Source organism: Eucyclogobius newberryi, unplaced genomic scaffold (genome assembly GCF_026437365.1).
Source record: "Eucyclogobius newberryi isolate DKJ021-1_F unplaced genomic scaffold, fEucNew1.0.hap1 SCAF_7, whole genome shotgun sequence".
In the NCBI taxonomy this organism is placed as follows: domain Eukaryota; kingdom Metazoa; phylum Chordata; class Actinopteri; order Gobiiformes; family Gobiidae; genus Eucyclogobius; species Eucyclogobius newberryi.
In genome coordinates, this window is record NW_027316389.1 from 14,578,595 (window position 1) to 14,593,091 (window position 14,497).

General features: G+C 41.8%; 1 protein-coding gene across 2 annotated transcripts in view; it reads left to right on the forward strand.

The window, feature by feature from the left end:
- Positions 1-14,497, forward strand: part of LOC140348459 (neural-cadherin-like) — a 96,951-nt gene that overhangs the window by 60,682 nt on the left and 21,772 nt on the right. For both annotated transcript variants that reach the window (XM_072434395.1, XM_072434396.1), the window contains exons 16-23: positions 1,313-1,456; positions 3,141-3,424; positions 3,916-5,524; positions 6,242-6,335; positions 7,012-7,196; positions 8,614-8,843; positions 9,658-9,935; positions 13,967-14,181. In XM_072434395.1, coding sequence (XP_072290496.1) covers positions 1,313-1,456; positions 3,141-3,424; positions 3,916-5,524; positions 6,242-6,335; positions 7,012-7,196; positions 8,614-8,843; positions 9,658-9,935; positions 13,967-14,181 — 3,039 coding nt within the window. The remainder of the gene's footprint in view (positions 1-1,312; positions 1,457-3,140; positions 3,425-3,915; positions 5,525-6,241; positions 6,336-7,011; positions 7,197-8,613; positions 8,844-9,657; positions 9,936-13,966; positions 14,182-14,497) is intronic.

Below are 14,497 nucleotides of genomic sequence, written 5' to 3' on the forward strand. Positions count from 1 at the left end.
TAGCTAAAAACTGCGGGAATCAATCAAAAAAACACTCTGGGTACATATATGAAGCACAAATAGCAATGGAAGAAGGTTAAAAGCTCTGAAAAGTCGATTTTGCATGTTATGGGACCTTTAATATACAGAAAATATACAGTGTTTCTTTTAGCTTCACTGGTTAAGTAGGTTAACAATGTGATTATTATGAATACAACCAAGTTCATCTTCAAAAAATAATACAAAATTGCTTACATTCAAGCCAGCAACCCTAAAAAATATGACTGTGATGTACAGTCTACGACTCACAAAGTTATATTATATTCTAAAGTGACCTCTACAAAAGCAGTAGCTGAGCCATAAAAGTAACATTGTTCCCTGCCCATAGGGCTGTAATAAAGGCTCCTCTCCCTCTGCTGTGTTTTAAGCAGACTGCACAGGCACAGAATGACCACAATCATGTACACAATCATGTACACGTCGGGATTGATTTTCCAGGAATGACCAATTTAAGTCATGCCACCGCAGCTCATGACTTAACGTGAAATACCTTCTATATTCCCTGTTTCTATACCTTTTTGTCTTTCTTCTATTTTTGTGGTTCAATATTTGGCCAGTGCAGACAGTTTGTCTCTTGTGTCCTCTCCGTGGCCCCCTCGCACTCACAGAAGAACCAATGTGTCCAGCGTGATGTAATTTGACGTGTATTCCAGATGGGCTCTTTGCAAATGTTTGTGATGAAGATATTAGGGGTAAAGGGTGATGTTCTGAAGATGCAAAGCCCTCTCTGTGGGGCTGTCAGGGTTGCTTAGCATTTGCAATGAGCCTTAGCCGGGTTTTATGTTACCCATCTCCACATCTAGAAGGGCTCATCTCCACTGCAAACATTACCTGTCTGCCTGCCTTACCCCTGGGATATAACAAGAGGTAAAGTGTTGGATTGAGCATAAACATACTTTGCACCAGAATCCTCTCTTTTTGCAGAAGTGCCAAAAGAACATGTCACCTACGTGTTTTGTGAGTAGATCATTTCTCTCCGACTAAAGAAATAAACCGGATAATGAGGGGAGCACGATAAGACACAAACACTTGTCATCTTATAAATATTTAACCTCCCTGTAGAGAGGTTCTGTATCTTCTCATTGACAAAACACCCTTGTTTAAAAGGTTCAGCCCTTGACTGTTTTTCACTTGTGAAAACAGTCTTGTTAAAATAATAAACGTTAGAGTAATTTACTTCTCCTTGCCTGTGCACGATGTCGGATAGTCATATACAGAAAAGGTGGGTGTGCTGTTTAACGTTTAATCTAATGTAATACTGTCATTTCTGCAGACACAGCATATGTGCGGGTTTTCATCAGCGACGTGAACGACAACAAACCGCTCTTCGCTCAGAGGCTGTACGAAGTTGGCGTTGACGAAAATGCAGATGTGGGCCTGACTGTTGTCACCGTTAGTGCTAATGATGAGGATGAAGGTACGACTAATGAGCTAGAGAGGTCCCACTGAGAATTTGAGTTTAGCTGCTTCCTAAATGATATGAAAACCCTCCAACCAGAACCAATAAGAAAGTCTTGTAAGCTTCTTTTAAACTTTCACAAAAAGTTTCCTTACCGCATTGATTTTCATTCTACACCTGAATCCCTATATTTTGGCAGCTTATCACTCATTCTTCCTCCCACGAGTTCTTGCCAAGTCGGCATATTTTTTGCAAACATTTCTCTTTGTAGGGATATTCATTAAGTGACCCTCCGAGCAGTGTTTCCCTATGTGCAGCTTAAATCATGCCGTGTGCTCGATTTAGCAGCAGTCATCAGAGTGCTCTGTAATGCACTGTAGCACATATGTTCCAAAAAGACTGACACGCTCCCACACAGTAGGTGGGCGGACTTTAACCAATAAAGCAGTTGCTCATGCTCAGTGCAGCTGAAGCCTCAGATCCCTTCATCAAGCCTGTTTGGGTCCGTTAATCAAGTATTTATGGAGAGCGGGGGTGCAGCTTAGCCTGGGCTGCTGTACTAATGATGAATAGCAGTGGCACAACACCAGCCCCCAATATTAAACTTACAATAGTGTTCCTCTTGTGCCTAAGAGGCCACCATCAATCTGTCTTGTTTAAGAACCTCCGCCCAGGGCTTGACTGGCGTAAGCCTGCCAGTTCACAGTGGGAGGCAAGGAAACACTTTGTCAGCCCGGCTTGTGTTAATAGTGCAGATTAGTGTATTTACATGGGATTTGAGGTACTTGAGCGCAACAGGATGATTGAAAGTGTGGACTGTATATAGTAGGAGATCATCTTATCTTCTGCCAGTGCAAAAGCAGCAGATTGAACCGTCTCCATAGAGCGGAGATACGGTCAGATATTGACTTCCTCTTTGCTAAACTATATCCACCACCTTTTCTCAGGCATGAAAAGCATTCCCTGGAGAATTCTACTCGAGTGCTGCATGCTGCTTTTTGCTCTTGTGCACCCTTTCTAGTTTTTTCAGCACTTTTTAAATTAGTATCTGATTAAAGTGGAAGAGACGAGGTATTGCGTTTCCATTTAATTAACTAATCAAAACAAGTGGGGAATACATGAAAACCTACTTATGCTTAGGTCTTGGAGGAAATGAGGTGTAATACCCATGTGTTTACAGCCCTCTGTTCCTATACCAGTGTAACATAGAAGAATAATCTGAAAACAAAAGCATTATTTAACCAGATGTATTCTGCAGCCTTTCGAAATATGCTGTTCCTTTGTTGTAAAAATCCCCTATTGTGCTTTTATATGTTTTTCTTCTTCTGCTTTAGTGCGTTAAAAACATTTATTCATATAAAAGGTCTATGGTGTTACAAAGCTCGAACTCAAGCAGAAATATTTACATGTCTCTGCGGTCTTGCATATGATGAAATAAAGTAAATTATGGTTCTCTACAAGGAGACTTTTTTCTCCAATCAACAGCAAAATCAAAACAAAGCTAATCACACAAATATGGGATAATAATGTGTGAATTTTTGGTATGTGGGGACAATGTGTAATCCATTTTAATACACGCTATTATCCCAAAAAATGATTAGTCAATGAATAAGCGTTCGAAAACAATTACTGTCGAAAACGCTAGAAAACCCTCTGATATTTTGTCCTACCCTCCTCATGTATTCCCTCAAACCGGGCACAGGAGCCAATGCCAAGCTGCGCTACCAGATAACGTCGGGGAACAAAGGTGGCGTTTTTGACATCGAGCCAGAAGTGGGCACCATCTTTATCGCACAGCCTCTGGACTACGAGCAGCAGAAGAGGTACAAGCTGCTGGTCCTGGCCTCTGATGGCAAGTGGGAGGACTACGCGGCGGTGGTGGTGACTGTGGTTAATAAGAATGATGAAGCCCCGGTGTTCTCGATGAATGAGTACTACGGCTCAGTCACGGAGGAGCTCGACGGGTCACCTGTGTTTGTGCTGCAGGTGAGAGGCCATTTCCTCATGCTGCTTCTCACTAATGACACTAATCCATAGCTGAGTCATTAACCCTGTGACTTCTACTGCCAAAACCTTTGGGGGGGGGGGTAGCTACTTATGTTGTACAAGTAGCGTTTGAAATCTTTGCTGCTTCTAATTTGGTCATATTTCATGCACAATCGTAACTTGAAATATTATGGGATAATCGTCTGGGTTAGCTGAAGAGACAGTGGTGATTTATTTTATGTGGGGAAATTTAGGAAGCGAGAACGTCAGAGCTGCTCCAGGCCAGATGCAGGGAACCCACCTGATCAAAGCTCACCGCTTTAATGTAGGTGGTCAGGAAATAGAGCAAACACTTAAATAGGACTGTCGAAAAAATACAGAAGCAAAGAAGACCCAGGTGACAGCTGAAAAGAGATAAGACGAAATAGTAATTTGCTTTTTGACTGTGTGAATGAATATCCATTTTCTTAAGGCTGCGATTATCTGTGCAGGTGACGGCCACGGACCCAGACAAAGACGCCGACCAGGGGGCAATCCGCTACTCTATTCACGGGCAGGGCGCTGAGTCACATTTCATGATCAATGACCTGACGGGGGAGATGTACGCCCAACGCACCATGGACCGAGAAGAGCGCGCTGTGTGGCGCTTTGTCGTCATGGCGACCGATGAAGAAGGCGAGGGTCTTACGGGCTTCACTGATGTTATAATCAATGTGTGGGACATCAATGACAATGCGCCTGCCTTCTCTTGTGCTCCGGATAATTGCCACAGTAGTGTACCAGAGAATTCCCCTCCCGGAACGTTTGTTGTGGAAATGACAGCTGTGGACCTTGACGATGCAGCTGTCGGACAAAATGCAATCTTGACATACAAGATTATCGAGAATGTTTATAATGCAAACAGGGTGCAACTTTTCGCTATGGATTCCAGCACTGGCACCATATCCGTTTCGGCAGAGGGTTTGGACAGAGAGACTGCTGAAAGTCACCACTTGGTCGCCGAGGCTCGGGACGGTGGCGGCATGACCGGCACAGCTACTGTTTCGATAATGGTCACGGACATCAACGATCACGCGCCAAAGTTTAGAGAGGAATGGTGCGGTGCCCGGATACCTGAGAGTGCCAGTGTTGATGCTTCAATTCTGGATCTAAGCGCTGTGGACCCTGACGCTGGCACTTACGGCCACGTTGCCTTTAGCATCGTGGCTGGAGACCCGGAGCAGAAGTTCTACATGGTTAGCCACAGATTAGACAAGACGGGCACACTCAGGCTGAAGAAGAGTGTGGACTTTGAGAAGGCTGCAGATCAGAGGTTCAATCTCACTATCAAAGTGGAGGATTCAGACTTTTCAAGCTTCATTCACTGTGTGCTTCTGGTGGAGGATGAGAATGATAACGCCCCTGTTTTTGACCCCGTCTCTCACCTGCTCTCCCCGTTGTGCGAGGATGTAGCCGTGGGCACTAGCATCATTCAAGTTGTAGCCACTGACTTGGACTCTGGCCTGAACGGAGACATTTATTACAGCATTCTCCCCAGGTCCAACCCATATGGACATTTTACAGTCAACCGGGCTGGAGTGGTTACAGTGACTAGGCCGCTGGATAGGGAGGCGATGGCGGGTTACGATCTGGTTGTCTTGGCAACCGATCGGGGCACTCCAGGCTTGACTGGCAGTGCCACGGTCCACTTGCAGCTGCTGGACATGAACGACAACGGACCGGAGCTTGAGACAGACTACGCGCCCGTGTTGTGGGAGAACAGCCCCGCTCCTCAAGTGGTCTGGCTCAACAGCAGCACAAATCTACTCCATGTTGTGGACCGGGATTCTCTAGAACACGGGCCTCCTTTCTCCATTTCCCTGCCCCCGCATTACTCCACCGACTTCCACCTCCAGGACCACGGGAACGGCTCTGCAACACTCACCGCCCTGCGCAGATTTGACAGGGAAAGGCAGAGGGATTTTCATTTGCCTGTCATAATGATTGACAGCGGCCGTCCTCCAATGACATCCACAAGCACCCTCACCATCACTATTGGAGACCAGAATGATAACGCGCATCAGGCCGGGGAGAAAGATGTTTATGTGCACAGTCGCAGAGGTGAGTTGTGGCTTTGTTTGATTTAATTTGACTTGTCCTTTTTTCCAACAAATAATCAGCATGCAGAGTTTGAATATAGGGTGGGGAAAACTACAGCAGGAAAAGTTTTCTGTCTCATACCTTTGCAGTGTTGACTGGAATTCGTAATTGCACTCCGTTTGGATTCTCAGAGTGTTTTGTTATGGTAATATCATTGTCAAATCCTCTCTCAAGCTCGCAGCGTTTTCCACTTGCCAGTCTTACGTGCCTAAAGCCTATTTGAACATCCTATTATGATAGGGATCACAAGTCTTTTTAGATTCCCCTCCCTTCAAGCAAGTTAGTTAAGCACGTTGACTTGTCAGGGTTTTGATCGCACACTCAGCTACATGTCAGTTTTGGTAATTGTGGAAAACAGGCTCTCAGTGATTCATCCAGGCTAGCATTGTTTACCCAGCTGCAGTACTCTGGCACTGCAGGTCGATAATAACATAATCCATACTGAGATAGCCGCGCTTCCTTAAGCTCCCCGTTCTCTGAAGTGGAGCACCAAGAGTCTATTCATTCCTGCAGTGGGGCTCTACAGTTATGAGCATAATAAGTAGAACAGAGAACACAAGAATGCAAGATAAGAAGAAGAGAGGGACCAAAAGATAACTGTGGGCATCAGCAGATTCTGTCCAGACGTAATCAGTGTGTGTGTGTGTGTGTGTGTGTGTGTGTATTTACCTTCAACAGGGAATATAGCTAATGCGGTGCTAGGCAAGGTATATGCCCCAGATCTGGATGACTGGGACAACAAGACCTACACACTGGAGGCAAGCGCGGCCAAGTAAGAGCTCTTTTGTTAAATACATATCTTTTCTTCCTGCAAACACGCTGATCTCCAAATGTGCCGCCCAAGTACAAATGCTAAAGAAATAAAGCGGTGCAAGAATTGCCAACAAAGTCGAATGTGGAAAATAAAACATATGTGAAGTCAGCAGTTGGGCTGGAATCACTTTTCACACCGGCACTTCAAACAGTTACTCCTCATTTTTCAATTTGGTTCTATCGCACATGTCAGTTCACTTGCAGTTGGGTCTTTAATCATCGTGACTTCTATTCTGGAAAATCTGATCAAAGTCTAACAACATAAGTAATCTGACTCCACTTGCATGATGCTGTTCAATTGAAAGCTACTCACACAGACACAGCCAAACTCTGACAGGAACCTGCAGCTGTTCAGTATTCACACCCTCTGGATCAGATTAGGAATGCTGATTGAATACTTGTTTTATTTATCAATCGCATTCAGTTACTATAACAACTATTACGTTTATGTAGAAGTAATTTCTATTGTATTCAGATTTGTTTGTCTTTTTTGGTCAGGTTCAAGCACATACTGTCCACCAATGTAATCCTTGTGATTCTTCTGTTCACAATGTCTCTTTCATTAGAAGCCACTTGTCTTGTCTTCTCTCACAGTAGCCGTCCACTTGTACTTATCGCTTCTCTTCTTTTCCTAGGTACTTCAGTCTGAACCAGAGCAGTGGAGAGCTGACCCTGCGAGAGAACACTCCCGTGGGCAGCTATTGGCTCAAAGTCGGGGTGTCTGATGGGGTCTGGCCTGATGTGATGTCTGGGGTCAGAGTACACATAAGGGAGCTGGAGGAAAAGGCTATCCAGTCGTCTGCCTCACTGCAACTAGCAGGTAATCTAAGATAGACAGAAGCCAAAGGATTCTGTCAGTGGTAGAAACACCAGAGGAAGTGAATTGTATTCAAAATAATGTAATGTATACCATTGTCCAAATGACACATTTCTGCTGCCACCTGTTGTGATAGTCAATTTCTTTTGAAAATACGTGCTTCCCGAGCTTTATGTAGAAATGATGGAAATAAAATGACGGAGCCACATTCTGTTGGAATGCAGCAACGTCTGGAAGAAACGTACAGCAAATACTTTAATCATTTCAACATTTTTGACTTAATGATCTAATCAGAAGTGCTAATTTGTAGGCGAAGACCTTTTCTCTCCTTGTACTGTATGATTCAGAAATACAACATAAATTATCAGTATCTTCTCTACACAACGTGAAGGTGTTCGTGCTATTATAGGCCAAGACTATACTTCTTTGTTAAGTATAGAAAAAGCATGTAGTCTTCTCAGTCTGACAAAGCAGATTGTACAGAAGTTTTTTTTCAACTAAATTTTTTTTCTTTGCACCTTTTCACCATTCTTTGCACACTAAGCTTTTTACATGGATTGTGTCTATTTCTGTTGACAAAAAGAAAGCAGTGACATTTGACCAGGCAGTTTAAACCATGTAATGGTTGTTTTCACAAAGTAATGGGATTTTCCTTTGCACAAAAGCTTCCTCGCTTGTTCTTTGTTGTCACTGTTGTTGTTAAATTCCTTTATGAAGCTAATTTTGAAAAAGCCAGCTTCTGCCACAGGCATGGATAAATTGGTACTTTCTATTGAATGATTATCATCTTGTCAATCCAGTTAACACTAAAATAACAGGCTGTCACGACGACCCTTTTCCATCAGCGTTATTTAACATTACTAAGCATTGTTAAACAAGCAGTGCCATTGTTGGCCGGTAATAGTTTCCTTATTCTTTCCATTCCCTCACACTCTGAAGTTTATGTTGAGAGTGTTCATTTTTCTGTCAGTCTCACTGAGCAAATTGGAGTTATAAAGGTCAATTTGAAAGTGTCAGGTAAAGTCCTTGACATTTAAAAGCCATTTTGCGATCAGAGTCGAAGGCTATTACAAATGCCTCTGTCTCAAAGTCATTACCATTTTTTGAGATTAAGGGTGACTTCTGCATACATTCTCCTGTGCATATTATTGACACGTGGTAGAAATATACAGTTACAATATCATATTTTATAAACCATTCCAAAACACTATTTTTAGTAAGGAAATACATTATTTCACTTGACATCATCAGTGAATTAACAGATTATTTGATATAGACGCGGATCTATATAGAAAAATGTAGGACTTCCTCTGGCGTTAATGGAAAGAAACTGACTGCTGACTTTGATCAACACTTTACTTGTCATTGATAAGTCAGTCATTCTTACAGCATGTTCCCTTTCTCTCTTTGTCCCCCGAAGGCATTACAGCAAGAGATTTTATCGACTCCCGCGTCGATGGGAAGAGCAGGCTGGAGATGTTCTGGGACTTCCTGTCGGAGGCACTGTCCGTCAGAACAGCAAGCATCAACATTTTCAGCATCGAAGACAGTGGGGAGAAACTAGTGGACATTCATTTCTATGTGCTAACTGATCATGGCTACGTTCACCCAGAGAAACTGCATGGTGTCCTGGCGGCACATAAAAAGAAGGTACATATCCCATCCTGTCTGTTAGATAGAGATCAATGCTCGTATATCAAGTGATACACTCAGGAGTGGGAAGGGAAGAGATAACTGTGCTTTTTATCTGCCCTCTTATTTTCACACTGACGTCCTAGTGTGATCCGCCTGGCCCTGTCATGTTTTCTTGTCGATTCCATTAATTTTGCCATGTCATGCTTTACTACCTGCTGTTGTGATTTACAAAAGAGTCATAGAAAGCATAAGAGAGAATATTTTTCCTCCAAAAATCTAACAGACGCAGTATTTTATATTATCGGAAAAAGTCGAGCGTACTCCAAGAAATACAGTAGTACGTGTTAATATTATTGCCTGTAGAACTGTACAGTTTTGAAAGAATTCTTCTGGCTAAGTAGACCTTCTAAATTATACGTTTGAATAAGTGAATAAGTAGTGCTAACATTTCAGTACTAATAGAAGAACTGTGATAACAAAGGTTTCAAATGTACTCATCTGAACTACTAAAACGCAGGGTGTTTAACAATCCCAAGATCCTTTCTCAATTCGGAAGGAACTCACCTTGGAGCTGGTATTTTACTGCCGCAGGCGTGTTAAGCCATGACTTTCCTTATTGATTCAGCCTTCTTTTGGTCCTGATTTAGTCCTTGTTAAGATTTTTTATTTTGACACAGTTTGACTCGTAAATCATTGGTATGCACTACGTCGTTTTGCGTAAACTTAAGATTTCCCATCATCTCAAAAGTCTTGGAAAGATACCGTCCCGCATCATGACCCCCACAGTCCATAACCTCTCCCCTGCTCTCTCTCCTCTCACGCCCCACAGCTGCAGTCCCTCTTGCGGGTGGGTGTGAAACAGGTGCAGGTGGATGAGTGCGTTCACACGGACTGCAGAGCTTCCGGCGGCTGCTCCACCGCTCAAACCGTCAGCGACTCCTCCTCCGTGGTGGAGTCGGGTGCCGTGTCCCTTGTCTCCGTCAAGGTGTCAACGACAGCTGTTTGTGGTTGTACTGCCAGGGAGATGACACACCGGCCGTGCTCCTCCTACCCCACCAACCCCTGCCTGAACGGAGGAACCTGCGTCAACACTCAGAATGGATACAGGTGAGACGCGCCTCCAGTCTAAATGCTACTGCCTGGACCTATTTTTTATGCCACACTGCTCTTTTGAGGTCTTGTTAGAACTATCCCTCACCTGTAATTTGACCTAACTTGCTCTAGCTGCAATGTGTTTTTCTGAAAAGGCCAGTATTGCTGCAGTGCAATGAATGTTCAACAAAGCATACATATACATATTTGAACAAAACAAGTGCTACAAGTACTAGTTTTTACATATAGTTAAGGTTATAAAATAGGCTTGCATTGCTTGTAGTTATTTTGATATACACTATTTTTGTTTTCTTGAAGGCTGGTGTTATAAAATGAATATTAAACAAACCAAACTTTTGCATATTTAGTATAGCTCTGCAATATTGCCTCATTATTACAGATGATTTTTTTCAATTGTTAGGCAGGTTTTCTTCTGACCGCGTTAGAGTTATATCAAACTATTGATCATCATTTTTAGTTTCAGAGTCAATGTGAACTTTGGTTATTAAAGGTGCCGTACATTTTTACTATCTTAAAAATGTGACTTTGAATGAGTTAGAGGTCCACATGTATTCCTCATTTATCTAGTGCCTTTCTTGCGTTCTAACTATTCACCGCAATTAGTTTATAAGAGATTTTCATAACTCTCCTTGGCCAAGGTGATTTTTGCCGTCACAGAAAAGTATGATAACAGCATAACTAGTCTGATAACAGCACACTTCCTGCTTCACAAAGAATAAAAGGTTCTATTATTTGATGCAGTCAGCACATTTTCACCCGAATGTATCTGTACTGTGACAAAAGATATTTCCCTTTATTACATGAAAAACAATAGATACAGCCTCTTTAAGTATGTTGTCTATAAACCTATAATAAGAAGGATGCATTGTAACTACCAAAACGTAGATATAAAATTATATACAATATTTATGCACTTTTGTGATTCATCTTGGGATCAATTCATGTTCATGCAATACACAAACCTGAGTAACAACACAACCAGGTTAATATTTTATAGCTCTTACTTCTTGACTTTTATTTAAAATCTGAAAACAATATCAGTAACCAATTCCATGGTGTAAATCTTAAAATGTTCCAACCTTTGTGGCCTTCTATCACAGAGGAAACAGCATGCAGTTCATTTTAAGCACACACTAATGCCAGATTAAATAAATATAGGGCAAGGGGATTAGCACAACTCTGGCCCCCCTCTACGTTCACAACTTCTCCAAATCTCATTTAATGCCTTTTACATGAACATGCAACTTTGTCAAAGGCGTTTGTACGGCCAAGGCAAAGCAAAAGAAATACTCTATTTGACTTTTATCTTTTAAATTCTCTCTGCAGCAGCTGATGCTTCTACTTCTGAGAGATCCCTTGTTGTATAGGAAGACCATTATTCCTTCTGTATGGGCCATATGTTCTTATGTGAATTGCTTTACAATCACAAAGAATCTTACATTTTGACGGTATCCTTTGTAGAGTGAGCTTAAGAGCAAACCCCCAGTCTGCAGCTGATCAGATATTGTCAGTCAGCGGGTGCAATACACGGGGCCTGTGCTCCTTGATTTGGCTGCACTCTCAAGAGCCACATGAAAGCGCCAACCAGAGGCCGAGGTGGTGTGCTTAACTGTGTTTGTATGTATGCACAGGGCTACTCTCTGCCTATAAGCCCGTTTTGCTTTGTGTAGATCAGTATTCTTGACATGTGTTGCCCCTCTGCAGAATAAACAGCAAAGAGGAGAAACAGCTCCTAACAGCCTGGGTGCACATAGCTTTCTTATACACTGCATGAAAATAGATGGCTTTGACATTATCAGTCGAGCCAGCTTGTCTCACATGCCTGCAGTGGAGGCTGAGGATGAGATCAACCGGTGTTTTCCATACCCACCATAGCAGTGATTGAACGTGTACACTCTCATCACCAAAAGCATCGCTTCCCTTACGGCAATTTTGCTCGGTCGCGTTATTATTAATATTTACCATTGCAGACGCATTCACAAACGCGGCACAGCGATGCGCCGAAAACATTCATTTCCCCCCTAATGTTTCTGCAAGAGCAACGATGCCGAACAATCAGAGTCTAATCAAAGCAGATAAGTACAAGAAAAGGCAATTGCACAGATGTCAACCAGAGTATACTCCAGATTGAGAATGGGCTGGGCACGAGGAGATTTGAAAAGCTAAGTCCAGGAAATCAGTGGCGGTACAGTGCATAGCAAAGTGAAAGAAATATAATTAATTATCTCCTACAAAGGATGTGGTGCTTTGAGAAGGAATAGTCTCCACAGGGTTAGGTGCTGACTGCTGGGATAGTTAAAGAATGATCCAGAGTAGTGCTGTGCTCGTGGCTAATTGATTTGAGGTACAATTTAATATTCAAGGATTTATGCTTCATGGAAACAATCGATTGATAAAGATGCACTCTTCCCAGCGTCATAGCGTCCTGTTCTGTTGAGCAAAGAGCAGGGAACTGGGAAATCAACATCCTCACAATTTTACAATTTAACATGTTGCAATTCACCTTCTATAATTTCATTTTCAGACCTTATGGTAGATTTACTGTTTCTGTAACCAAATTCATAATCCAAAAGTTCTGAACCTTGTCATGATTTGTGAGATATTGGCTGCATAATCATATTAATCATATGGTTTGAAGTCCTTTCAGCAGACAACAATCATGGAGTTGAAAGGGAAAAATTAATGTTACTTTTGTTCAGTTATATTATGCTGACAGAGAAGACATTTTGTGCCATTTTTTGTTTCATGTGAATAGACCCAATAATTACAGAGATATGAACCATAAACTTGATCTGCAATCTGACAGTTAAAAAGCTAAATTCACCATGTCAAACCATCAAGATTATAGAAAGTTTATTATGTCTCGTGAACACAACCTATTCAGTGTACACGTTGGTACACGTTGGTACACGTTGGTACACGTTGGTACACGTTGGGATACTTCCAAAGCATTTATAAAGCATTATGGAGATTTTGCTTTACAATTAATCTAGATTAAAATTCAGTTTCTCGTTAAATTAGATTATGACATTTGCATACATTAGTAGTCGCCATATAAGCCTCGATTAAAATAAATAAATGCATGAGTTGTGTCCCTTGCACTCTTTATATAATGCACACATTTCATTTTTATGAGCTAGTGCTTGGTAATGACATTTTTTAATCAATAATCAACTCCATTTAAGTGCACAATGCAGTGTTCTATACTGTTATAATGTTCAGTCTCCCGGGGGTAAGACACACACCTCATTGCCTACTCAAATAATGTGGTTGGATTTCTGGTATAAAAGCATGTGCATAGTAGAAATCCTTGAAATGAATGAATTAAAGTGTATCAAAGTTAAATGTTGAGCCACGCTTGAATGCTTTTTTTTCTGACCACAGACATTTCAACTGCTACACTGAATCCTAATTAACTGCTTTATTTTGTCAGTTTGTGACACGCATTTCATGTTACATTGTTTTTTTTAGTTACACATTCCATCTTTATTTATTTTATTCATTTTTCTTTTTTAATAATACAAAACAACAACACAAAAGGAACTCAGAACAAAATGTAGAGAGACAAATAACATAGTCCCAAACACGGAGTTTGCCCCATTTAGTCCAAAGTCTAATACAGTTAAATGCATTTATTGTGTCAATGGCAGGAGTTTTGTTCTGAAATCTAGTGGATGGCGATGTCAAGAACTGAGTGCTTTGTTAATCTCAGTCCAATACATCTGAGAAGTAGGACAGTCCCAAAACACATGGTAATGGTGGACCACCTCACCACAGTCCATCTTCAAGAATCTGCGGTTTGACTAATGCAATTACCTCCTAAAGTAAATGTTTTATTCAACACTAAGAACAGGTCAAAGTAGAATACTTGTGTGCAGCCAGTTTCATACTTGTCAAGGAACAGTCCCCTTGTCCAGACGTTGGACAGTGGAAACATTTTTTGGCGCAGAAAACAACAACAGCGCTGACACTTTCTTTCACTTAGATGTTTTTTTTTTCTCTGCTCTTTTATTTCTGTGCTACAGGTGCCACTGCCCCCCGCTGCTGGAGGGGCCTGACTGTCAGCAGACAAGACTTAGTTTCCTTGGCAACAGCTATGCCTGGTTTCCCCCTATAAGACCATGCTTTGATAGCCATCTTTCACTGGAGTTTATGACAGAAGAGGATGACGGACTGCTGCTCTATTCAGGTCCACTGGCCACGCTGATGCCGGGGGACAGCGAGGACTACATGGCCATAGGTAACGCAAACTCCAGGTTAATTAGACACGCTCCTCTGGTCTTTCAGCGGACAGACTTGAACATTAATGTGATAAGATTAATTAGTGACGGGTAGATAATTAAATTTATGGAGAAAAACACTATTTGCTTGTATGATGTTTTTTTTATTTATGGACCTTAAGTAATAGGAGGAATTTGAATGGCCCCAAATGAGTCGCTACATTACACTACTACAAGCAAGGATGGCAATGCATAATTCATAATTGTATTCCCTTGTTCACTTAGCCTGGCTGCTGTTTTTTTTTCCCATTGTTTACAAGGAATAGTCTGTTTTTT